Here is a 26563-nt window from a genome sequence, read left to right on the forward strand (position 1 = left end):
ACCCCTGCCGCACGCCCCTGCCTGAAGCCCGCCAGTCCCGCACTCCTCTGTGTCCAGCGCTGCCAACCCTTGCCACACCCCCCTGCAGCCCTACCTGAAGCCAGTCAGCCCACCCCACACACCCCTGCCTCCAGCCAGCCCCACACCCCTTGCCCTGCTTGCAGCCAGACCCTACCTCCAGTCAGCCCCTGCCCTGCCTCCAGCCAGCCCCATGTCCACTGCTGCCCTGCAGTTCCCAGGGCAGTAACCCTGCTTCAATGAGGGGGCAGGGAGCAGCTGGGACCACACATGGGCACACCCTAGGTGTCCAGAGAGCAAATGTGAAAAATTGGAACAGGGGTGGGGGGTAACAGGAGCCTATATAAGAAAAAGAACCCCAAATCGGGACTGTCCCTATAAAATCTGGACATCTGGACACCCTAGCACACCCCCAGGGAGTGGCGGGGATCCACACACATGAAACGGAGCTCAGTTCTAGTTCAGGCTCATCTTTTTAAAAAAGAACTTTAGGTCTGGTTAACGTACATCTGTATTTTCCCAGACATGTCCAGCTTTTTGGTTCTTAAATCGCCATCCGGGAGGAATTTTTTAAAATACGGACGTATGGTAACCCTATTGGTACAAAAAATACATACTGTGGCACATCCCTTAAAGCAGAACTTTTTACAGGGAACCGGTTGCTAAGAAATGAAAGGCTTTTTTTTACATGTTTTTTTTTTTTAGTCATCCCTGCCGGGGCCCCGCCAAAAATGTTCGAATTGGGCCCCGCACTTCCTAAAGCCGGCCCTGCTACCGAGTCCCCCTCCTTCCTGCCCCAGGCAGCTGCCTCCCCCTCCCCCACCGCCGTGGGGCTAGCAGCATGGGGCAGTCTCCATTTCCTTTCTCCTGGGCAGGGCCCGTCCCCAGCAGCAGCGAACAGAGGCTGACGGGGTCAGCAGGGCTGCAAATAAATTCTGGTGGGAGACTCGGCCCTGTCAGTCAAGCTGGGGGGAAGGAAATGGGGTGTCCCCTCTGGGGGGGACGAGCCAGGGCAGCGCTGCCAGCCAGGGCACCAGAAAGCAGGAGAAGGGGGAATTTGCTTTAGCAGCCTGTGATTCACCTTCTGGTCCAGGCATGGGGCTGGAATGCAGGAGGCCAGGGTTCAAACCCCTACTCTGCCTAACCGTAACCCTGGGCGAATCACCTGCTCTCTCTGAGTCTCCATTCTCCGTTGGCTAAATGGCCATTGAAAGCCCTTGTTTCCCCTCCCTGCCCCCACGCCCCCTTGAAGAGGGAGCAGCATTAATTTGATGAGCTGATAAACTGGGTGCTAATTTCTGCAGTGGGTCCTTGTTGTTTTCTGCCCCTCTCGGGCCGGGCCGATTTCGATCCCAGAAAGACGCTGCCACAGTGAGTGGAATGGGGCGTTTTGTGCATGAGAGAGAACGAGCCGCGCGGTGTGGAGACGCCCCTGGCCCTTCTTGCTGCTTTGCTGCGTGGTGAGATCAGTTGGGCTGTTCAGCGCCAGGGCTTCAGGTGCCTTGCAACCCCCCCCCCCCCCCGCTGGCATTGAGTTCCCTGGCTCCCCAGATCTGCTATTGGGGCCCGAGTCCCTGCGCCCACGTTGCATCCTGGCGTGGCCGGGGTGAGAGCCAGCCGGGGCTGATGCTGAGGATTCTCCCCTCTGCTCCCACAGGCAAAGCGAGCAGAGTGGTTTTCTCCGATTCCTTCCTGCTCATTTATCTCTAGCGCCAAACCACCCGGCCGCGGCTGACTGAGGAGCTGAATGATTCATGGAGGGTTCAGCTCCCCCATCTTCTGATGGAAAGGCCAGGCTGAGTGGCTGGCTTGCCCTGTCCATGCATACCGGTCTAGTGGGACTGGGCATATCCGAGCCAGGGAGCTGGGCCGGATCAGCAGATGTGTTCGCCCTGCAGCGAGGATAGGAGCAGGATTAAGGGGACCTGACCTTGCAGTCCAGCCGATCCCCATCTAGGGAGATGGGCAGGGTCAGCACGGAGGAGGAGGATGGCGCCTCACGGCTGGCAATGCATCCAGGCTGAAGTCACTCCTGAGTCGTCTCTTGCCCCCTACGCTGCCCCTTTAAGACCCAAGTGCTAATTACATAACCCAGCCGTTCCCGGCATCATCTGGTTTGGGTTTAGAGCGACTCATGCAGCCACTTGGCGAAGATAAATGGCTGGAACGGAGGCTTCAGTCCTCGTGGTGGGATCATCCTGCGAGGAGAGCGGCTGGGTTGGACAAGGCCCTACGGAGCTGGTGGTGGGGAGGGACACTTAACTCCAACGTCCTTTTGGCCGGGGAAGAGGAGTAAGTCCCTCCACACTCGACTCCAGCTGCAAGTGAAACCCGCTCGCCCGCGTGGGCTCCCCTGATCCCCGCACAAGGAGGGGGAAGGGGGAGGAGAACCCCATCCACGGAGCGGCACACCGGCTCCTCAGCCAGCGCGGCTCTGGTGCCTTCCAGGTTGGACTGAGCAGGGTCAAGACTGGGCCTTGTCTCCACTCCAGCCAGCACGTGGACTCTATTGCTGGCCTCTTTGTCCCAGCCTCTGCCCCAGAAGGGACCAGCATCTTACCGCCCCTTTTCCTGCCCCCCCCCCCAGTGGCTCAAGGGCACGGTACCTGCACCGTCCCCGGTGCCCCTGTTCCACCACTTTCAGACACGTGCTCTGCCTGGCTTTGGGGGGCCGGGAGCAGGGTGGCGAGGGGATTTCTTCTGTCGCTTTTCTGGCAAAACCCCCAGAACGGCTCCTGAACGTTCAGCCAGGCCGGCGGCTCTGAAGAGTCCTAACCCTATAACTTCACCCAGGGAGAGCGCCCCCTGCTGGCGGGTGCAACTCGGGGCCCTTGCAGAGGGTCCTGCTGTCCGTTCCGCATTCTCCCCTCCTCCTCCCCGGCTTGGGGCTGTGGCTGCCACGTTGAACTGCTTGCTGGGCAGGACAGAAGTGTCGGAGCACCAGGGCAGTGAGGGGAGCGACCAGAAGCTGGAGGGGACAGAGGAGCGAGGTGGATAGGGTGACCAGATGTCCCGATTTTTGGGGCTTTTTCTTATATAGGCTCCTATTACCCCCCAGTCCCTGTCCCGACTTTTCACATTTGCTGTCTGGTCACCCTAGAGGTGGAGCCTGTCCCTTTGGCTTAGCGCTCGGCCCAGACTGCAGGAAACTGGCAGAGACACCGCCGGGGGGAAGGATGGATCTCACAGTTGCGGGGGAGGCTTGACAGCGGTAGGGACCAGCTCAGTGCCAGCGGCTGAGTTAGGGCCCGCCACAAATCAAGGCGAGTGTAAATAACCGGCTTGTTAAATGTCAAGCCTCGGAGCAGCGAGAAAATCGACTCATTCCTGACGCAAGTCTCCGGGGCCTGCGGGGAGCCGAGACCCCCTCTGGGTTGGGATCTCGGCGATGCCGGGGGTGTGACGAAGTGGGGATGTTCTTGCTGTGTTCTGTGGATGCTGAATGGGGAGTGTTGGCCTGGGGAGGTTGCAGGGGAGTTGTGCTGGGACGGCCTGCACTGGGGAAGGGAGGAGACCTGAGCATGTAACCTGAGAACCCAGGAGGGGGGTTGGAGGCCAGGTGACACCTCTGCCCGGGACACTGAACAAAGGACACAAAGGCTGGGGGAGGAGCTGCGGGGAGGCTGAGTGAGAGGCTGGGGGGAGTTTTGCAGTTTGGAGCTGGCTGGGAAATGGAGAGGGACACCCTGACGGGGCTTGGGCTTCCCAATGGGGCTGTGGCCTCCCTGGGGGCCCCGGATGGACCTAACTAAAGGGGGTCCTGTTGTCTATACGGGCAAGGCCTGTTTTGGACTGTGTTCCTGTCATCTAAATAAACCTCTGTTTTACTGGCTGGCTGAGAGTCACGTCTGACTGTGATGTGGGGGTGCAGGACCCTCTGGCTTTCCCAGGACCCCACCTGGGCGGACTCGCTGTGGGAAGCGCACGGAGGGGCAGAGGATGCTGAATGCTCCAAGGAGAGACCCAGGAGGTGAAGCCGTGGGAGCTCCTTGCCCTGGAGACAGTCTGCTCCGAGGGAGAGGAGGCTCCCCAAAGTCCTGCCTGGCTTTGTGGGGAGCAGTTCCAGAGCAGCGCCCGGGGACTCCGTGGCAACTGAGCCGAGACCCCCTCTGGGTTAGGATCTCAGTGATGCCGGGGGCTGCAGCCAGAGCCGTTGGAGCAGTGCTGGTTTGGGCCAGCAGTGCGTCCGGCGCTGGCTCGGCTGTTGAGAACTGCCGGCCTGGGGCCCCGGGTCTTGCTCACACGCTCAGGGTCAAAGTGATGGCTAGATTTGGGGCTGGGAAGGACTGGCCCCCAGCAGGGATTGGCAGGGACCCCCTTCCTCTGCAGCATGGGGTGGAGATCGCCTGCTGGGACCCCCTGGGTGTGTTGCCCCCAGTCAGTTCCCTGCCATTGCAGGGAGCTCGGGCACTGGGGGCACCTCAGTCAGCCGTGGGGCCCACAACGGGTTAGGCTCCTGAGGGCTGAAACGTGCTAGTCTAACCCCACTCTTTGGGCTCAGTAGAGGGGTCACTGGGTGAACCTGTGCCATGAACTCCGTGGGGAGCAGCACGCTGGGGATACAGACGCTGGGGCCCGAGCTCGGCCCTAAGGGACGGAATCCGCTGGTGTACATGGCACGGGCGGGGAAAAAACAGGCAGCAGCTGTTAAAAGAATCTCACCTCCCAGCGCGTTTGTGGGAGAAGGGAGCACTGGGACATCGGGGGACTCAGCAGCGTTCCCCTTGAGTGCCGCCTGCTGGGCTGGGCTGGGCTGGGGGTGCCGAGAGCCCAGCGGGGGATCCCACGTGCTGACAGAAGCAGGCACAGAGGTGGCTTTGGCGGGTGGGGGAAGATGTCTGAGATGGGGGAAGGAGGCGGCTGAGAAGCGTCAGTGTAGGCGGGTGGGGGGCAGAGATGATGGTATATATTCAGGGGGGTCTGGCAGGAGGCTCAGTGGGGGCCGTGTGCATGTGGGTCCAGAGGGAGGTGGTGTGCTGGGGGTGGGGAAGCACTCGGGGGGGCCAGAGGGACGTGTGGGTGTTGGGGGTGGGGGCCAAGAGGGAGGTGTGGGGCCCTCCGGGGGTGTTGGAGATAGGGTGGGTGGTGCATGCTGGTTTGTGTATTGCAAAGTGAGGTGCATGCAATGATTAATTTGTGCCACCCCTGGGCCTGGCGGTTCACGGCCCCGGCGCCCCTGGGCCTGGCGGTTCAGGGCCCTGGCGCCCCAGGGTTTGCCATGTCAGTTGTGAAAGTAAAAACCATGCTTGAGCCAGGCACCTCTTTCATTACAAATTAAGCCCTGGGTGCGTGGGGCAGTCGCAGCAGCGCCCCAGCCCGCTGCCACAGCAAACGGAGGCCGCCCGTGTCCCTGGCCACGTGCTGCCCGTCTCGGGAAGCCCGCTGGAGCCCGGCTGCCGATGAGAGCGGTGCTTGTCTGCCAGGTCAGACCCCGGCCCAGCGTGGAGCCGGTCTCTCCCCAGAAAGAAGCAGCCTTGGCTGGAACCGCTGGCTGTTCTGGGCCTGTTGCTGATTTTTCTAAGAACAGTCACTGCATTGTCTCGCTCCAGTTCGCGTCTCCTCTCTTTGATGTCCTGCGTGGGGGGCTTTGCCTTTCTGTCTGTCTGTCTGTCTGGCCTCTCTTGGCCCAGCCCCCGCTCCAGGCCTGCAGCCCCATTATGATGGCCCCGTTTGGTTGGACGCATTCCTGGAGGTTTCACTGCATGACGTCATCTTTAACTGAAGATGGATTTTTAATTCCTGGAGGGTTGGCAACCCTCGCCCAGCACTGCCGGCAGCACAGGGTGCTGGGGAGGGAGTTCCCTGTCGTCTGCCCAGTGCCCATCCCCTGCTCACACAGGCAGGTGGATTCTGCCGAGGTTACCGGAGAGCAGTGGGGCCACTAGCTACTTATACCCTCTGAGGCCACCCCTTAGTCATGCTACATTGGGGGCCGGGGGCTCCCAGCTGTAGCTGAGAACAGGGAAGCCCCCTGGCTGCCCTTCCCTGCCAGGCACTCCTGGGCCATCACCCCCCACCGCCCTCGTCACCATCCCCATGGCAGTGCCCCTGATCCTCCCCCTGCTTCCAGCCATTGAGCGCTGGGGGTCCCCTGGGACTCTGCGTCCCGGGGTGGCCACCATCAGGCTGGGGTTCGCTGTCCCTGGGCCTCCACGCACACCCAGTCCCCTCGCTGCAGGCTCAGTGGAAAAGGAAGCCGCGGCTCGGAGATTTCCCAGGGCATCTGTTGGTAATTAACAGCCTTTATTCCCTCCCAGCGACTCCATATGTGGCGAGGCCGTGGCGCCCGCGGGGAGGAGGGATCCGGGGATTTATAGCGATTTCCCCAGGGCCGGAGAGGGGATGGAAACGCGGCGGGCGGATCGGCGAACCGCAGCGGGCCGGCGCCTGGCGGGGGGCAGCCAGGGAGGGCTTGGGCTCAGCGGCTCCTAGCCTGGTTAGGGAAGAGAGACGGAGGCTGTTCTTGGACCGGGTGATAGGAGTGAGTGTGTGTGTGGTGGTGGCGGGGACAATAACAGTGCCCCAGGGGGGTGATCGGGAGAGTTTGTCCATCAACACAGGTTCTCCTACAGGCCCCAGCTACGCTGTGTTGCTTGGGACACCTTGGCCCATACAGCACCCCGTGTCCATACCCCGCGGTCAGGCCAGGCGTCTGACCAGCACTGGGTCTGGGGGTTGGTTGTGACGCCTGGGACAGGGCCTTTAGATCAGGCCCAGTTGAAATGGGGTAACCCAGGAGAGTTCTCCCCAGCAGGGATGTGAAGCAACCAGCTCCGCTGAGCTCTTCCATGTCCCACAACGCAGTGGGGCCAGTATCTCAAATCCCTCGCTGCTGCCAGGAGGGCCCGGCGGGCCAGCTGCACCGGTGCTGGGGAGGTGCGAGCCGCCTGCCTGGCACAAAGCGTCGTCGTGCGGGCCCAGGGGGGAATCCAGGACAGCCAGGCACCTGCCCGTGTCCTGCTGCTCCGGAGTCCCGTAGTGCTCCTCCCCAGCGCTACAGCAAAGGTTGAAGCAAACCGTGTCGGATGGGACCCTGGCGGCCGGCGAGTCAGCACAAGAGGCCTCTGCTCTGGAGCCTGCCCGAAAGAAAGGCGGCTTTGCTGGGAGCTGAGCTCCACAGGCAGCCGGCAGAGCGAGCCTGGGCGTGAGTGGGTCTCTGGCACTGCGGTGGCACCTTCTCTTGCAGGATGCCGAAGAACTTTGCGTGGGCGGGCGAATTCGTGAGCATGGGACAGGCCGTGGCTTCCTACACGGAGGGGATCAGTGAGCTGTGTGTGGATGGGGCTGTTTTCTGATGAAAAGGGGGGGGTCATGGTGTGTTAGCACACGCGTGTGTCAGCGTTTGTGTGTGAGGGATCGGAGTGTGTGTGGCAGGGTGGCTGCTGACTGAGCACCCCCTGGTGGCCAGAGGTCACTCTGGTTTCCCGCTACCAATTTCTCACCTCTTCCAGGCCCTTCCTTACTCACGCTCACAGGTAACTAAAACATTCCCCTGCTGGGGTCCCACTTACTGAGGCCTCCCCTGCTGGCCCTCCATGCCCCAGCCCTGGTTCATTCACTCACTGCCTTTAGGGAGGGAGCCCACAGCTAGGTCCCCATTCAAAGTCTCTGAGGGCTTGTTTCCCCTTAAAACGACCGCTCGTGTGGGTCAGTGTGGACACTACGCCAGTGGGAGGGATTCGCCCCACGGCGTAGGTAAGCCAGCTCCCGGAGAGGGGGTAGCTGGGTCAATGGAAGAATTCTGCCGCTGACCTCGCGCTGTCTACACGGGGACCTAGGTCGGCTTCACTGTGCCGCTCGGGAGTGGATGTTTCACCCCCGTGAGCGACGCCTGGACCTGGCTGGAGCTCATCCCTCTGGCTACCAGACCCCCAAGCCCTTCTCCCAGTCGGGGTCTCTAGCAGGAGACTCCGGCTCACTGCAGCTCCTCTCTGTCACGCCTCCCTTGGGCTCAGGGGGGTCCCTGCAGCCTGTCACACTCTCTGCAGTCGCTCCACCCTACCCTGAGTGTCCCCCCTTCATTGCAGCCTCCTGCTGCTCTTTCTAGGGTGGTCACCCTGCTCTCACCCAGGGGTGGCTCATCCTGTCGCCCCAGCCCTCCGACCCCTAAGGGACAAGCAGCCGCTGGGTTAGAGTGTGTGAGAGCAAGTCAGAAAAGCTCTGATGGGCCCATTTTCCATGGGAAAATTCGAATCTGTCAAAGCCTAAATGCTTCAGGAAACCACATTGATTTTGCTGAAATTTTGTTTTGGAGAAGAAATGGGAAGCGGGAGGAGGGAGGATGGGTTCCAGCAACGTTGAAGTGTGACCGTTTGGATTTTGAAAGGACTTTTCATTTTTAAATTTGCGATTGTGTCGTATCATCCTAGATTTCCGAAAGGTGAAACTGACGGTTCAGTTTTGTGAAAACCATGCGTTGCGATGGGCCCAAAACGAGTGTCTTTTTCTGAAATTGTCTTAGGCAGAGAACTTTGAAAAGCTTCGGTCTTGTTCCAAATTGGAACGAAGACCAACATCAAAATCTCAGAATCCTTCAGGAGATGGAATTTCTGTCCTCCCCACAGCTGCAGTATGTGGGCCTCAATTCATTTGAGGTTGTGTGCCAGTGGGGAGGTGTGTGTGCGTGTGCGCGCGCATGCAGGGGACAATGATCATGGCATGTGTGTGTATGCATGAGTGTTTGTGTGCCTGTGTATGTGAGGGATCACAGTGTGTGTGTGTGTGTGTGTGTGTGTAGGCAAGGATGTGGGGGAGGGAAGTAAGTGTGTGTGTGTGTGTGTGTGTGTGTATCTAAGGGGATCTGTGTGTGAGTATGTGTGGGGGGTAAGGGTGTGTGTGTGTGTGTGTAGACAAGGGTGTGGGGGAGGAGAGTAAGGGTGGGTGGGGGGGGTTAGGGGATCTGTGTGTATGTGTAGGGGTAAGTGTGTGTGTGTAGGAAAGGGGCTGTGTGTGTGTGTGTCTAAGGGGTTCTGTGTGTGAGTATGTGTGGGGGGTAAGGGTGTGTGTGTGTGTGTAGACAAGGGTGTGGGGGAGGAGAGTAAGGGTGTGTGTGGGGGTTAGGGGATCTGTGTGTGAGTATGTGTGGGGGTAAGTGTGTGTGTAGGAAAGGGGCTCTGTGTGTGTGGAGGGGTAAGGATGTGTGTGTGTGTGTAGGCAAGGGTGTGGGGGAGGGGAGGTGTGTGTGTGTGTGTGTGTGTGTGTGTAAAAGCAGCTGGACGGCTGCACCAGGGTGCTCTCAGCTTGTAAGCTGGGTTGTGCCTGTCTTTCTGAGCCTTGCTTTTGCTGCTCTCCACGACACCCTAGTTCTCTAACTCTCCTTGTGTCTTCTCTCCATCAGCATCTAATTACGTGTAAGCAAACGCAGTCTGTTGGGAGCCCTTCCAGCAGGCACCAGATGGAACATTAACCCCCAAGCCAGGCCTCTGCCTCCGTTCCAGGGAAATGAATCTAATTCTCTGTACAGAGCTTTTTGCGGGGGAAGCAGGGAGATAAATATCCCACCGCAAACTGCCTTTCCACGACATTTTGTCTCAGAACCTGAATGTCACAAGCCCAGCAATTGAAAGGCTCAGCTTTGATTTGTGGTTCTTGGCTGCTGGCGCTTCAGTTTCTTGGAAGATGAGCTTGCCTCTTAATTTCCATGTTAAATTGTTAGGAGTGGGGCAGGAGGGGTAATTTTCCTGTCCTTTTAATATTCTGTTCTTTATTATTTGTGTCACAGCAGTGCCTAGGCTTTTGCAAGGCGCTGTACAACACAACGTTGAAAACAGTTCCTCCCCCAGAGAGCTTACACTCTCAGTAACACAGGCAGTGAGTGGGAGAAATCCCCTCGAATTCCCATTTTACAGCTGGGGGGAATGAGGCCCAAAGAAATGAAGTCATTTGCTCAAGGTCACATGGGAAGCCTGTGCCAGAGCTGGGAATACAACTCCAGTCACCGGGGTCCCAATCCAGCACCCCAATGGGATTAGGGGCTGTCTCTGGCTCTCTGAGACCAGGGGTTCCTGTTCCACGGTGTGTTTTGGGGGACCCGCATCTCTTACCCACCCCCCCGCTCCCATCCCCACTCCACTCCCTCACATGCCAATGTGCATTCACACTCACTAATCCTGTGCATTTGAGCATCTCCCAGAGCCTTCCAGAGACTCACCGCCCCTCCCTTGCCAAGGGAGCCGCTGCTGTTGTGGTCAGGCACAGAGGGAGGATGTGACTTCCCCGCATGGGTCCTAGCAAGCATTAGAATCCAGCTCTCCTGCCTGCTCGTCTTGTGCTTTAACCACAAGGCTGGTCTTGCCCATAGACCCCAACGTGACAAAAACTGGGGGGCTCCTCTGTGGTGTGGACGTGGGCTGCCTTGTTTGGGTCACAACCTCCAAGTTCCCATGAGTTCGGGAAAGCCCAAAAGGTCGGCAGAAGCGCCTTATCGAATCTTAGCTTCACGGGGCTTGACGTAAGGGAAAACCAGCCACCGCTACAACCAACTCAAACATGCCTGTGAGGAGCCGTCACTTTTGTGTGGGTCAGGGTATTGTGGTTCTCTTTGTTCTGGACAGCACCTGGCACAATGGGGCCTGGTCCATGACGGGGGGGGGCTCCTAGGTACTAGCACTATACAGATGATAGTAAATAAGAACCCAGCTGTCAGCCCCCGTTCACCTGAAATGAACCAGGCCCAAACCAGAACAGCCCAGCTCCCCTCTGATGTTCGGACAACCCGAATCCTGCATTTAACCTCTCCCTGGGGATTTGCACAGCCAGTAGCTCTGCAATGTTCCAAGCCACTTCTATCTGAATCTGTCTTTATCCCCAGTGGGGTCCTCCCCGAAGTCCCCAAGCCTCTTAAGGAATCTGCTTCATGAGGAGCTTGTGGCAGTCCCGCATTGTGTCAATGGGAAAAACGTCATGCCTGCGTGCCACTCCTCTGGCACTGAGGGAGGGGCACGCTGGCCTACGTGCCACTCCTCTGGCACTGAGGGAGGGGCACGCTGGCCTACGTGCCACTCCTCTGGCACTGAGGGAGGGGCACGCTGGCCTACGTGCCACTCCTCTGGCACTGAGGGAGGGGCACGCTGGCCTGCGTGCCACTCCTCTGGCACTGAGGGAGGGGCACGCTGGCCTGCGTGCCACTCCTCTGGCACTGAGGGAGGGGCACGCTGGCCTGCGTGCCACTCCTCTGGCACTGAGGGTGGGGCACGCTGGCCTGCGTGCCACTCCTCTGGCACTGAGGGAGGGGCACGCTGGCCTGCGTGCCACTCCTCTGGCACTGAGGGAGGGGCCCGCTGGCCTGCGTGCCACTCCTCTGGCACTGAGGGAGGGGCCCGCTGGCCTGCGTGCCACTCCTCTGGCACTGAGGGAGGGGCACGCTGGAGCTTTCTGAACACTTACCAATAATAATCCACCATCTCCCCAGCTTCACTGCTCTAGCCCGGTGTTCAGGGGATCCTGCCGTGATTAGCACGTGTAGAACACCGTGGGTGAGACCCTGGCCCCACTGAAAGGGTAAAATTTCCCCAGGGCCAGGCTTTTTATCCCTGTGAGATGACAAGTGCTGTAAGTAGCCGGCACCATTCAAATCTCGACATTACCCATTTCCTGCTATTGAAGTGACTCCGATCTGGCGTTCGCGCTGTCCCCTGCGCTAGGTGTCGATGCAGACGCTAGGATAAAGAGAAATGCCACAGGACAGCGAGAGTTTTACCGGCTCCCACTGTCCCTGCACATTATTGGCATGTATCGCGTGTATATGCTTTGCTGCTGCGTCTGCTCGTATGTGCCCACTGGGATGTTGCTGTTCACCAGGCAGCTGGAGACCCTCCAAAGCCCCTGCATTGGAGCGTGTGACATCCGCGACGAGATGTGTGTTCGGAGCTGGTCGTCTCTCCCGGCTGGATCCCCCCTGGGGGTGCTTTCTTCCCCATCTGTGGGCTTTCAACTAACCCCGCTCCGACGCTGGGTTCGAAACGCGTCTCTTACCGTGTGTGCAGCAGAACCAGTGGTGCTGCTGGCTCCATGACTTGGCTGGGCTTCGTCACGCTTCTCAAAAGAATAAAGGCTCTGGGGTTGTCAGAGCAGGGATTCGCTCGCCAGATCGTGGTTTGTTTCGTTCAGAGCCTTTTGGGGTGGGTTACAGAGGTACCCAAAGAGCATCTTGGTCCGGCGAAGGGCCATGTACACAAAACCAGAGGGTTTTTTCTGTCTGTGAGAATACAGGATTCTTTCCAGGGGTGACAGCTGGGCTGTACTACGTTTCCTCCTGAGAAATGGGAAGCTGATTATGGGCCTGCCACAAAGGGAGATTTATAATGGAAACGATTGCCAGCCCGGAGCCAGCGCGCTGTGAAGGTGCCCCTGGCAGGGAAGATAGAAGGGTTTCGTGCCCAGAGCTGACAGTGCCTGAGTGTACGTGTGAGAGTGCAGGAGGGCTCTGGGGGTGTTTGTGTGCAGGGCTCTATGGTGAGCAGTATGGCCTAGTGGTGAGAGCGATAGACTGGGACTCTGGAGGCCTGGGTTCTGTTTCTGCTACTGGGTTACCGTGGGCAAGTCACTGGCTCTCTGTGCCTCAGTTTCCCCAGCTGCGAAATGGAGAGAATGCTATTGGCCCTCCTTTGTAAAGCGCTTTCAGCTTTATGGATGAAAAGTGCTAGATACGAGCAAGGTAGTATGGTATAGTGAGTTGATGCTGCAGTGGTGGGTGCGTGCTTTGGGCTGGGAGTCATGAGACTTGGCTTCTAGTCCTGGCTCTGCCTCTGCCCTGCTGTGTGCCCTTGGTCATGTCCCTGCCCCACTCTGGGCCTGATTCCCCTACCAACATCGGTCTTTATAGATTGTAAGCAGGCAGGGGGGAGGGGCGGACTGTCTCTCACTCTCTGTGCTCAGTGCAGTGGAGCACCGATCTCAGCCGGGCACTACTGTAGTGCAAATAACCGTGCATTTGCTGTGTGTGCTGGTGGCTGGAAGGAGCGTGCGTGGCAGTGCCAGTGCCGAGCATGTTGGTACACATGACGGTGAGCCAGCGTGTGTGAAAATTAGAAAGGGTGCTAAGCATCTCCCTACCCTGCCTCCTGGTGTTTGAGGAAGCAGTGGAGCTGGATGAAGATCACCCTCTACTAGTCTTGCACAAGGAAATGCTCCAGGATTCTTCACCAGCAGCCCCGTGCACCGCACTGCTAGCGTGTCAGCCCAGTGCTGTAGAATCTTGCAGTTCTAGTTGCAATTTAACAAAGTCTTATGAACTCCTCCCCCTGCTGTGACACTCTCAGTCACCACGTCCTGCTTTGGATGTTTGGGGCCTGATCTCCCTGCACTTGGGCACTCGCACCTCTGGGCAGTGGGTGTCAAACCGGTGTGCTGGAACCAGGATTCTCCATTGCCCCGGCAGTAGCATTTTCGCCCCCTTTGTGCAAGACCTTTGCACGGCTGCATGCGGCAGCCGAAGGAGCGAGGCGGGAGAGAATCAATGTCTGAGTGACGGGTTTCCAGGGACCTTTTCTATCGTCACTGGGGATTTACGCTGATGTCATCCATTATCCACTGGGTAACTGTATGGGCGTAAACGGCCCAGGAACGGTGTCCTGCTGGGTAGGGTGGTGCTAGCCAGGTTCAAACGCTTGCTCTGTCACAGACTCTCCGTGTGATCTTGAGGAAGATACTATCTGTGCCTCAGTTCCCCACCTGTACAATGAGGCTAACGCCTCACAGGGGTGTTATGAGGCTGAATTTACAGATGGTGAGTGCTCAGATTGATACAGAATGTATCTCAGTCTAGCAGCTCGATGGGCAGAGCTGCGATAGGTCACAGTTTGTACTGGGGATATCCTGCCCGTCCACAGCGGCGGCGACATCGGTGCAGCCCTACTGATGGCCAAGCCGGGGGCAAGTCCTCAGCACCCACACGGCCTGAATTTCCACGTGTAGATGCTGAGCTTGCGGTTCTCTTAAACGCCAGTAGCTGCACCTGGGCAGACCATGTATCATTAGCTGCCCTCGGAGAAACGGCGCGTTATCTGCCTTGTCCATTTGCTTTTCCTGAGGACAAGCCTCGAGCGAGCTCTCCCGAACGTCATGTTAAATGGCCGATCAGCCGTCTTTGGGGCCCGGAGCGGCGATCGACAATGCTGCTCACGTGTGCCGGCGCCTTGTCACTTGTGTGTGGTGTTTTCTGTTTAATAATCCTGTGCAGGCGCGGCCCAGCGGCCTTCTGGGAACTGCAAAGTGCTCGACGAACTCTGGGGGTTTTATATATCTCGGATTTGTGTGTGGGCAAGAGTTCAGAACGCAAACCCAAACTCGGCTCACTGGGTCTGAGCCAGCCAATGGCCTTGGAGCCAGCAGTGTTCAGACCTCTGGGATGCCCGATACTTCAGCAGCAACCGTCCAGCATGTGGGCAGCATTGTGCACCGCACTGCAGATGCGACGTGGGCTGTCCTGGATACCCCAGGCCGGGTGGATTGGGGGGCAGCAAACCACACCACACCGGAACCAGTCCAGCTGGCGCCAGGGGCATGGTGTGAACCCACAGCCAGGCAGCACGCATCGGGGAGGGTGATGGAAGGGGAGCTCCTGCTTGTGGCAGAATCTCTCCCCCAGGGGGTGATGTTATCAGCTGGATGGAGAGCATGCGGCATGTCCAGACAGGATTTCTGCTGTGCAGTCAGTGGCAGGGTGCATCCCCAAATCCCTGAACAGGGGCACGTGTGGCATTTGCTGTGCCTTCGTGATCCGTTTGTTAGCTGCTTGCTGACATCAGCTGTTAGGTGAAGGCGTATCGGCTTGGACTAGTAACCATACACGTTTTGCTGGCTTTCATGTGCCTGTGATCATTCCCCTGGTAGGATTAAGCTGTGTGATCACTAGTCTAGTGTGGACGGAGTTTAACCAAACTGGGGCACCATATCCGCACAGTGAGTAGCAGCAAGCGAGCCCTGAACGATGTGGTATTTGCACATTGGGTCGCCACGTGGATCCTACCCAGTTTGTTCACGGGACAGTTTCTGCTCTTGATCATTTGAGCTGCTCTACTGAGATGGTATTTGTATGTGAATGCGACCGTAGATACGCTGGCTTTGGGTTGTGTGCCGGCTGCTGACCGGTCAAAGCGATGTGATGCTCAGTTTGGGGAGATGAGCACGGTGTAAGTGGAAGCACGTTGACTCGGCTTCCGATACACCTGGTTTCAGTCTCCATTTCTTGCAATAGTCACTTTTGGCAGCTGTGTCTGCAGGTTCTTTTCAGTCTTTCAGAAGTCCCAGTCCCTTTAGGCCAAGCAGACGTCGATGGTGTACGTGAGCTGCCTGGCGATGGTGTTTGGCAGGTCATTGGTGAATACATTAAATAAAGTGGGTGCCAGGCTAATTAATTAAGGTTGGCAAACCCAGTGGTGGAAATACGCGGTGTTCCTGTTTTCTTGGTGGGGAAGCCGAGGCAGCCAGAGGCGCAAGCGATCTGCCTCCTTCCTCACAGCAAGCAGTGGCAGAGCTGGGTGATAAAAATGTTGAATTAATTTAGATGGAATATATGGGCCCAAAGAGTTAAAGATGTTTACATCACTCCGTCGCCATCCAACATCAAACAGCCTTAAACCAGGCTCAGGGGTTGGCATACAGACCTCTGCCTGCTTAGTACCATGGGAAACACCCCATACAATTCATGCCAAAGGTTAGAAACCTATTGAGTGAAACACACAAAAGGAGAAGACTCCAAAGCAGCACTGAAATGGAAATTGACGGGTTGCGCAAAACCAATCAAAATCTATCAGAGACCCTTTTTTGGAGACAGTGAATATTGTTAAAGTCTCTTATTCAGTCAAACAGCCCTCCTGGCCGGGGCCGGGGGAGAAAGGGATTAGTTCTGTTCAGTTCTGAGTTACGAACGACTGTCACGTCCCTGCTTTACACCGACAGTCAGACGCAGGAGGGGGAGAAGAGTTGTGATAGGGAAGGAGAAAATACGGCTCTTGGTAGTGTTCTCAGGATACAGGGTGGCTGGTCAGTCATGGACAGGTTCTTTGGGTTGACGGGTCGTCCTCAGCTAAGATGACCAGATAGCAACTGTGAAAAAACGGGACATGGGGTAATAGGCGCCTATATTAGAAAAAGTCCCCAAAAAACGGGACTGTCCCTTTAAAAACGGGACATCTGGTCACCCTATCCTCAACAGCTGTTGTTCTAGCCCAGGCTCACCTGGTTGGGCTGCTCAGGTCCCTCCCTCCTGGCCCTTCTCAAGCCCGGCAGAGCTGGATGGCCACGGGATCTCACTGTGCTTGTGCCATGCAGTGCAGCGGATTTCCGGATTGGGTGGAAAGCCAAGAGAGGGAACCGGAAGATGGGTAGGGGAAGGGCAGAATGGAGCACGTGAGGGGAGGAAGACAGAGCAGGATCTCACGTGTATCAGGTTGGGATCCTTTCCGGTGCAGCAGTGATGATCAGGTCCCCCCATGAGCATCAAGGCCTGGTGTCACGGCAACCAGTCCTTCCACTGCGGATGTTTTCTTTTTTCCTCAAGTCTTTTTTAAGAGCCCCAAAACGGAGCTGGGCGGAACCATCCATGCACATACTTCTGCCCCCCAGTTAGGACTAATTTCTGAAACACCAATTTTCATTCATTGATTTCCAATCCTCTGCTCCTCTTGTTTCATAATCTTAACTCAGCCTTTGAGTGGTACCAGTGGATACTGTCTGTCTGAATTAGGTCAGCCTTTGTCTCCTTCTCGCCTCTTTCCTTGAACAGTTTTATATCCCAGATCACTGTAACAATTCACGAACTTTACCAGCGAGGCTAACCAGGCCTGCTGGGGATCAAGTGTCACCACAGAACCCAGGAGTCCTGGCTCCCAATTCCCACCTCTGCCCTGCCTTAACCACCAGATCCTAGTACAAGACAGCAAAATATACCGAAGTGGTTGGTGCAATGGCTTTCTATTTCCCAGTAATTGGAGGATAGGACTCCCTGCGTCCATCACGAGTACAGTAGTAATTATTTGCAAACTTGTGACTGGGACCCAGTGGAAGTTTAGGAGGTGGTTGAGTTCTCAGCTGAGATCAGAACACTCGCTGGGACCATCTCCCTCCTGTGCGTTTTTTACGTGGTAGACATTTGTGATGTTATCGTTCATGCTGTTTAAAAAGTAAGTCCTAGGCCAGATCCTCAGCTCACATAAACCTATCTCCCCTCTGGTTACTTCAGTTCAGGAGCTGGCTCTTAAATCCATCTAAGCAGAAAGTCCTTCACCTCTGCTTCAGCGTTTGTGCCTTGAATTAGGGCTGGCCGTGCCAGTCCACCGGAAGGAGGGACGGAGTGGCAGGGCTTCCTCACTTAGTAGTCCACACACTTGACGGTTGCCCAGATGGGATATTCTGTCACTAGAGCGCCAGGTGGCGTTTCCCTCTATGGTTCGGCGTCCACCTTGGACGCTCCCTATTGGTGACCAGTGGGGGTTTCAGGAGGACCCCACAGGTCAGCTGGGTGTGGCGGCTGCATCCTGCCAGTTCAGCCCATCTCCACTGGTACCTGGGCAGGGCCACTGCATGTTTCCCCTGTGAGAAGGATGTTTGTGTGGTTCATACCTGGGACTTTGCTGATGGTTGTTAGAGCAGGGAACTGGGAATCAGGACTCCTGGGTTCTATTCCTGATGGTGCCTTCCTGTGGGACCATGAGCGAGTGACTTGACCTGTCTGTGCTTCGGTTCCCTCGTCTGTCAAATGGATATAACAGCCTCGCCCCTTGGGCGCATGGTGGCAGGTGTCTGGGCCTTGCAGCTCCGCGTGGAGGGGAAATCAGGGAGATCTGGGTACTTTCTTTGCGTGGCTTGTTTATTCTCCCTCAGTGCGGCAGCCCAGGGACAGAGGTGGTCACAAACAGCACACAAGCCAACTTCTCTTTCAAGAATCTCAGCTCAACACCAAGCCCTGGTTTTCAAGGAGCAACTCCGCTCCGCCCCAAGAATTGACTCCCATGAGCCAGATGGGCGCAGAGTCTTGCTGCTTGCAACAGCTCCCCCAGCAAGACACGGCCGCGTCAAACGGACAACAACACGGCAAGTCTTCAAAGACTGAACAGCGCTCGCCTGCTCAGAGAAAGAACTTGTAAGACTAAGTGTAACAGCGCCACCTGTTTGCACCTGCCATAACTGTACCTCCCATTACACACCAGTGTCGTGGGGCTCAATTAACGAAAGTCAGAGGGCGGAATGGGGCTAGGTAATAAGCACAGTTTATTATCTAATCCGTTCATGCCTTATGTTTCACTTTGACACGACACCAGATCAGTCTCTGCTGCTGCTATTTCCCCGCTGCTGAGATAGGAGCCATTATGCTATATGCACAAATCACCGTCATTTTTACACATTTATTCCTAAACTTGGTTATTTAATAGCCTTTGGTTGGTTTAAACAAAGAGCAGCTTTGGGAAAATAATTGTCCAATAAAAAGGAATGATAGAAGTTTGGTTATGTTTCATACCCAGTTGCTTTAATTACCCCTTAATTATCCCTGTGTGTAACTAGCTAAGGAATAAATACCCTGTCTTGGGGACTGTCGCCAGAATAAATGGGGAGGATTTGAACCGAGCGCCGATTGCGCCATTTGGCTCACTCATGATGGCTTATTTACTGTGGACTGAATAAATACCAGTTGTTAACGAGGAGCATGTTTATTGAGACGCATGCATCTCTAATGCTCATTTGTAAAGCCTCGGTGTAAATAGATTTGTCATCGTTAGGGAAGAAACCAGTTGAATACAGTCAGTCCTCACCATGCTCTCCTGTGCGGGGGAAGCCAGCAGGTGGGAGAAAGGCTGGAAAAGTTAGGAGCTGAATTTCTCAGTCCCAAAGTTTGTGGGCATTGGAGTCCGGCCCAGCCGTACTTATTGGGTAGAACAAATACAAGGAAATTATTTGTATTTTGGTCGTGCTTGGAAACTCCAGCTGAGAGCAGGGCCCCACTGCACCAAGCACTGTACAGACACAATGAGAGCCAGCCCCTGCCCCCAAAACCTGTGATCTAATAGATGTGAGGTGGGAGAAAAGGAAGAAATTATTACCCCCATTTTACTGATGGGGAAACTGAGGCACAGATTTTTTTTGTAATGTAATAAACCCAAGGTCACACAAGGAATTGAATACAGATCTCCAGAATCCCATGTCAGCTCCCTAGCCACAAGACTATCCTTCCTTATAGACCAGGCTTTGCCTGGTGGAACTCATTGCCATGCATTGCCACAGGAGATCAAAAATCCCCATGGTGGGATTTTAAAAGGTTTGAACAAGTGTAGGCCTGCTTATCATTGCAGAGGTCCTGAAACGTCATGCTTCAGAGCTGATCGCTGCAGGGGTCAGGAAGGGTTATTCCCACCTCCCAACCCCCATGCAGCATTGCACAGTTGGCAATGATAGAGTTTTCTGTCACCTTCTGAGGGTTCAGCTATTGGCTGTGGTTGGAGGCAGGATGCAGGAGCAGCTCAGTCAGTGGTCTGATCTGATGTGGCACCTGTGGGCTGGATTCCCAATGGTGCGCAAGGCCAGTTGACACTGGCTGAGCATCGTGAGGTTGAATAGTGCTGCAGGCGAACAGGCGCAGGTGATGCAAGCAGCTTTCTGGATTCCTCAGCCCCACATCTCCAAGGAGCAGCCTGATGTCTCCGTTGGGTCAGTTTCCCATCTCCCAGCCTTGGGAAATTCTCTTTTAAGTGTTAATCCTCAATCAGGTATTTCTTTCAACCGTTTTCCACCGCCCAGGTGCGACGGCTGGGTACCCTCCTGGAGACACCCCTCTCCGTAACAGCTCCCAGCACCAATGGGGTGACCTGGGAGCGGAATCCTGCCGGCGCTGCTCCGGCTCCTGGAAAAGGTATCATGTGTGAACACGCTCCTGTGTGACACAACTGCCTTGACTACGCTGACTGCTCCCTTCCCTGTCTTGGCTAAGTGATTTCCCGTTCAGCCCAGCCAGGGATAATAGCTGCTGCTGGTGGAAAATCAATGCCAACAAGCTCCGAGTGGCGGCCTTTGTTCCCAATGGGAATCCTTGTGGTTGGACGGAGGCTGCGATTTTTGCCTGACTCAGCGGGTCTTGCAGAACATGGTGGGGGCTTGCTAACCGCCTGCTGTCTGTGGTTTTGTCATTAACGTGGGGCTGGAGGCCCCTGTCTGCGCCTTGCACTTCTTTTCCATCCTTGGCAGGGAGCCCTGTGGGAGGCGAGTGGCGGAGAGAGCTGGCTCCCTCAGCGATGGGTGCTCAGCGGGGGGAGGCACGGCAGCCCATGGCAATGGGGAAGGACAGATGGAGGCTGAACTCTGCTGACTGCCGTGCCAGCCCCCTGCAGCGTGTGAGCTGTTTGCATTTCGCCATATTTACCCCCATCCCCCCACAACCACTTTCTGCTTGTCGGCAGCTTCTTGTGTCCTTCAGGGGCCCGCCGCTGGCCCAGATCCTGCAGGGGGAAGGCTGGCTCATTCCATGTTTGTATTGCAGGGCTCTGCAAGGGCCTGCTTGGAACGTGGTGTCAGGTAGAACAGCCTTGTGGCTGCTCTAACTCACACGCTCACCTCCCTGGACCCGTCTGGGCCATGGGGGGCAGAGAATAGCTGTAATCCAGGGTGCTCCAGCCAAGCCCCCAATCCACCCACTGTACCAGAGACTGGGGGCAGGGCAGGTATAGATCCTGCACCAGCATATATCTGAGCTGAGGGTCTGTTTCCTACAGGGGACGTAGTGTAACTGAGAATCCTGTGGCTGCAGCTGTCCTGGTGATAAACACATTGCCAAGCGGTGTTTTATTCTGGCAATTGGAGTGTGAGGTTCTGTGTTTGTTCCCTTCCCAGCGCAGATGTCGGAGCTGTGCGATCCTGTTGGTGCCGGCACCGCAAACCCCACCTGGGCACTGGGAACCGAGCCGTGATCTTCCTGGCTGATGCATCCCGCCCCCTCGGAGGAGAGGCTGCATCTGGAAGCCATGCTGCTGATGTGCGAGCCAGAATCAAACGGGGCTCCCTTTCTGGAGTCGTGTTGGCTCGGCGGGGCTGGCCGCACCAAGGAGTTTTAGAAAAGCTATTTTGGTCCAGAAAGCCGGCAGCTCGGCCTCGCGGCACATGGAGAAGCGAACGCCAGGTTTGGACGCGATCGCTCAGATGGGAGAAAAGCTTCCAGCCATATAAACCCACAATGCTCTGCTCCGAGAGTCGACACGGTGCTCTGAACTCTGGCACTCCCCCCGCAGCCAAGCAAGGTGCCCCCCTCTGCCTCCACTTGGGCTGTCTAGAGAGGAGCAAATGCAGCATTATGGTGCTGACAGGAAGGCAGCCATGTTCTGCATGTCCTGCAGGGTGGTCACTGTGCCGGGAGAAATAGCCCAAGAAAACGGCCCCTCTGGCATTGTAGAAGAGACAGCGTGGTTCTGTGGCTAAAGTCTAGGTGGCTAGTACTTATCTGCCCCTCCCCCTTAGTGTAATATCTGAGGGGACCTCACAGCTGTAATGTATCTGTCCTCACCACGCCGCTGGGAGGCAGGGCAGAGCCCTTATCCCCATTGTACAGATGGGAAAGTGAGGCACAGAGGGGGTAAGTGACTTGCCCAAGTCACAGCAAGTTTGTGGCAGAGCATGGACTTCACTAGCCTGGAACTCAGACCTGAGTTCCCTGCCCACTGGGCCAGCCTTCCTCTGAGCTCTGGCCCTCGCTCTGCCTCAGTTTTCCCTCTCTGCAAAACGGGGATTCACAAGTGTGAGGCACTGTGAGATGTGCCAGGTATTATTACAGTGCCCAGCATTTCAGATGCCCTGGGCTGACTCCTGTGTCCAAGTGGGGGGGAGCAAGGGGGCTAGGTGGGGAGAAGGCTAGAGCGTGTCTGTCCCACCCACGACTCTTAAAAGGCCCTGGCGATTTGTCCCCACCCATCAGCAAGGAGCCTCCAGGTGTCGCATTAAACACACCAGGGCAGGATTGTTCTGCTCCTCAGTCACCGGGGGCGGGGATAGCGGTTCTAGGGGATAATGGGAACGAGGAGTGTGTTCGAATCCCGCCTCGGGGCAATGTGTCAAACGCGAGCTCCCGTGCGCGCGGTGCGGCCGCCGAGCTGCAAGAGGCTTTCCCTGCCTCGCGGCGCTGTGCCTGTCCCAGCTGGGCTTGATTAAGCTGCTCCAGCATTCCAGCACGTTGAATGGCTCGTCGTTTCCAGCTCGGGGGCCTGGCAGAGCAGCAAGTTCTCTGCGCACAGTCAGCGCTCGCTCTCGGGAGGGAAAGGGAGAGCAGGAGAGAGGGCTGAGAGGAGGCCAGGGCCAGAAGATGTCAGTGGTGCTCTGAGGAGATCTGCTTGCTTCCTCCGCCGCAAGGGTTCGAAATATCCCCCCCTGCGGAAGAAATCTTCCCCGACAAGCGAGAAGTTGGAGCGAACGACTGCCAGGAACAGCTCTGTGGGACTGCCGGCGTGTCCTGCTGACGCGTGCGTCCTCTCGCTGCCTTTCCCACCCGGGACCTCACGCTCCCCCAGTTGCAGACATGGTCTCACAGCCGGCTCCCCGTCTGAACTGCATCTAACCCCACCAGCGCCTCGGTTCCTTGGCAGGTAAGCGGGCAGCTAACCTCTCCCTCAGGCTGGGGCCTGACTTAACAGCTGCTTGGAACCCCCAGGACTTTTCATCCCGCGTGAGTCCGTCTCCGGCAGGGAGGTTTGCTTGGGGGACGGGGACGTATCTCCGTCCCCGACTGGCAGAGGCAGTGAGTCACCACGGCCAGAGGGCAGTGCAGCCGGGGCACCCTGCAAAGCTCAGGACGGGTTGTGTTTCCCCTTTGTGGAGGCTGCTGTTTTCTTGATTACCTGCTCCAGCATCCAGCAGTGCCTGTGATTCCCAGCCTGCACGGGGGGCCTGGATGCTGGTCAGTCCAAGCCCTTGGCTTGCGTCGACCCAGCATTCCAGAGTGGAAACTACTGGGAGATGGGAAACATTCAAGGGAACAAAGATTTTGCTGTCCGGCGAGCAGCGCTGTGTGTGCGTCGCCTTGTGTAGCTCTTTGCTCCCAATCCCCAGCGTGCACCTACGTGTTTTACACACGGTGAAACCTGGCTGAGGGGCCACCCAAGGGACCATGAAGAATCAGCTGCTTAGGAGATGTTAGTTTTTACCTAAGGGCCAAACAGAATTGCTCCGGAACCAGGGAGATCTTTTAAAGTTCCTCACGGGCACTGGGTGGGGGTTGGTGGCTGTCCTATACTGGAGGTCAGTTTGATAATATGGGGCTTCCCCTGTCCTTGCCCCCCACCCCACCCCTGCACGGGGTGAGTAAAGGACGTTATGACATGTGGTTTATGGGGCAAGCTCTGATTTATTCCGGGTTTGCAGGCAGATTTATTCCGGGTTTGCAGGCAGATTTATTCCGGGTTTGCAGGCAGATTTATTCCGGGTTTGCGGGTTTCTTTCCTTGCCCCTTTACCTTCCGCGTCAGTCACGGTTTAATGCCACTATGTTAACACATCACCCTCTTAGGGTTAATGGCTGGTCCTCTTTTTATCAGTGCTCTGCCCCCTGGTGGGACCCTTTGGAAGTGCGTGGGGTGCAATCTGGCCTGGTGGCAGTAAGACAGGCAGTTTTCACACCATGAAGGTCAAAGGGGGGGGGGGGGGGATTCCATCGGGGATGAAGTTTAAAGCATGGACTGCCAGATTTTAATCTTTGAAGTGCGGCAGCCATAGGTGCTCTTGCATGAATTCAGAGGCAAGAATCAGGCATGAGGTGCCTGGGAGAAAACTAGGAGACCAACACAAAACTTGGCAGTAACGTTTCTCTCCCCTCCTTCCCCTCCTGTTTTTGTTTTGCAAATTGTTGGTACGTTTCCACCGCGCTCTTTTACAGCGTTTACTGCAGGAAAATTCTCATCGGAACAGCATTTCCCTTTCTTCTTGGAGAGGTTGAGCAACAAAAAAATCCTTTCCCACCCTCGGTTTCTTATCAGGGGCAAGATTTTCGCCTTGCTAGGGCCTCGTGGCCAAAGCAAGTGATAGAGTAAATTCAATGCACCTTAAAAACAGCCCCAGAAAACCCCAGCAAAAAGCCACCCCGATGGTCGGTCTCTTCAGATTACGGTTTTAGTGCCATTATTGCTCAGTTTCGCTGGGGGAATGTAAAAAAAAAAAAAAAAACTAGATGGGGTTATTTAGTGCATGTTAAAAAAATTAACCTAAAAAATGTCCTGCTGGGATCAGCTGGTCAAAATCTGTTCCTGGTGGATTTAGCGAAGTCTGATGAGGTTTCCAGATAAAGGGGCTCAGATGAACATCTCTCCGAAGCCTTGCATGGTGCCAGGTTTCAGGGGTAGCCGTGTTAGTCTGTATCAGCAAAAAAAACCAAGGAGTCCTTGTGGCACCGTAGAGACTAACACATTTATTTGGGCACAAGCTTTCGTGGGCTAGACCCACTTCATCAGATGTATGAAGTAAAAAATACAGGAGCAGGTATAAATACATGAAAGGATGGGGGTGCTTTACCAAGTGTTCGGTCAGTCTAACAGGGCCTCTCTCTTACCACTTCCCTCCCTTGGTATCCTGCTGTCAATTGAATTGTCTCGTTAGGCTGACCTCACACTTGGGAAGGCAACTCACATCTGTTCGGGTATTTATACCTGCTCCTGTATTTTCCACTCCGTGCACCTGATGAAGTGGGTTTTAGCCCACGGAAGCTTATGCCCAAATAAATTTGTTAGTCTCTAAGGTGCTACAAGGACTCCTCGGTTTTTTTAATCTCTCCGAAGGTTTCTCCAAGCTCGAGACCTTTGATTTTTCTCCATCCCGTATCTTGCTCCTGGAGTGGTTTTGTGGGTGTCGGGAGAGCTATGGTGCTTGTGAAGGGGTCGCTTTCACAACCTGTGTTGTGCAGTAGCTGCAGCAGGAGGGGACTGAATTCTCCTTTCCTGCGCATTGGCTTTGCACGCGGTCCTGTGATGTTTGCTGCCATCGCAGTGATCGCTCTGCTGGTGTGTTCTGCCCTTTGCCCCCCGTGGCGTCTGGCTTGTCTCAGTGTTTCCTCGTAGCCCCTGCTGACTCCCCAGGCTCTCCCTAGCCAGCGCTTGTCTCTTGGCCTGCTCTCTGGGGCAGCCGTCCGTAGACCCAAGTGTGCGCGGCGGCAGGCACGCTTGATACACACCCAGGTGTTCACAGCAGGGGTGGGTGAAAGAGCAGGTTCTGACACTGACCTCTCTGCCATTCCCTTCACTACGGGGCTGGCTGGCTCAGAGCAGCAAATCCTGGATCTGGACGTCCCAGAGATCTGGGGTTTGGTTTGGGCCCATCCCTGCTGAGCAGGGGCTTTATGAATGGGCCTGTTAGCAAGTGAACATTTGTCACGGCGTTTGGGGGCGACCAGTCCCTGCACCCCCAGCTTCCTGCGATTCACCAGGACTCTCAGCCAGCCAGTAACACAGCAGGTTTATTTAGACGACAGGAACACAGTCCAAGACAGGTCTTGCTCATACAGACAAGATCCCCTTTAGTTAGGTCCATCTGGGGGCCCCAGGGAGGCCACAGCCCCGTTGGGAAGCCCAAGCCCCGTCAGGGCCCCCCTCTCCATTTCCCAGCCAGCTCCCAAACTGCAAAACTCCCCCCAGCCTCTCACTCAGCCTCCACCCGGCTCCTCCCCCAGCCTTTGTGTCCTTTGTTCAGTGTCCGGGCAGAGGTGTCACCTGGCCTCCAACCCCCCTCCTGGGTTCTCAGGTTACATGCTCAGGTCTCCTCCCTTCCCCAGTGCAGGCCGTCCCAGCACAACTCCCCTGCAACCTTCCCAGGCCAACACTCCCCACTCAGCATCCACAGAACACAGCAAGAACATCCCCACTTCGTCACAACATTCCTGTGCGTTCTGCCTCGGGCCTGAGCGTCCCATAGCACCAGCTCTGCAGACTATGCATGTGCCACGTCCTGTGCCCTTTACGTCCCCTGACGCCCCTGCCCACCGCTATGGACCTGGATGGATCCTAGCGGGGCCAGCAGGGCCAGGCTCAGGCGCTAAGGAGAGGATTGTGCCCATCTGCGCTGGGCATATTACTTATGACTGGTTCTTCCACTTCTAGAGGCAGCAGCGCTGGTCCCTGATCCACCTGAGGGCACCATGCTGGGAGCCTGGGTCTCTGCTCTCTGCCTAGCCGGCCTCCTGGGCACCTGTACAGGAGGGAAGCTCCTTGCACCCACAGCAGGTAAGAGTGGATGGAACAGCTGGGGGCTGCATCTGCAGGGCACCAGCCCAGCTGTGTCTGGGGGACCCATGACTGGGATTGGCAGGGAGTCCAGGGTGGGACTAGCAACGGGGGCTGGGATTGAGGAGCACGGGCAGAGCCGTGTTTGGGGAGCCCAGGGCTGGGATAACATGGAGAGCTGCAGGTCAGGATTTAGGGGCATTGGCTGATCTGTGTTTGGGGAGCCCAGGGCTGGACTAGCAGGGGGGCTGCAGGGCAGGACTGAGGTGCACTGGCAGAGCCATGTGCAGGAAGGGAGGGGTCAGGTTTCTATGTGCATGTGCCAGGGGGTGATGGGTTCAAATCCCAGTGCCAGCGTGTTGCAGTGGGCGG

At 56.4% G+C, this 26563-nt stretch overlaps 1 protein-coding gene across 6 annotated transcripts in view; it reads left to right on the top strand.

Annotated features, from left to right (window-relative positions):
* Positions 1-26563, top strand: part of COL16A1 (collagen type XVI alpha 1 chain) — a 148130-nt gene that overhangs the window by 43284 nt on the left and 78283 nt on the right. For 5 of the 6 annotated variants that reach the window (XM_039511464.1, XM_039511465.1, XM_039511467.1 and 2 more), the window contains exon 2: positions 26069-26191. In XM_039511464.1, the coding sequence (XP_039367398.1) occupies positions 26069-26191 (123 nt within the window). Of the gene's footprint in view, positions 1-22136; positions 22575-26068; positions 26192-26563 lie in introns of those variants that run through there. The other variant, XM_039511469.1, reaches the window with a different exon arrangement.

Source organism: Mauremys reevesii, linkage group 23 (genome assembly GCF_016161935.1).
Source record: "Mauremys reevesii isolate NIE-2019 linkage group 23, ASM1616193v1, whole genome shotgun sequence".
Classification (NCBI taxonomy): domain Eukaryota; kingdom Metazoa; phylum Chordata; order Testudines; family Geoemydidae; genus Mauremys; species Mauremys reevesii.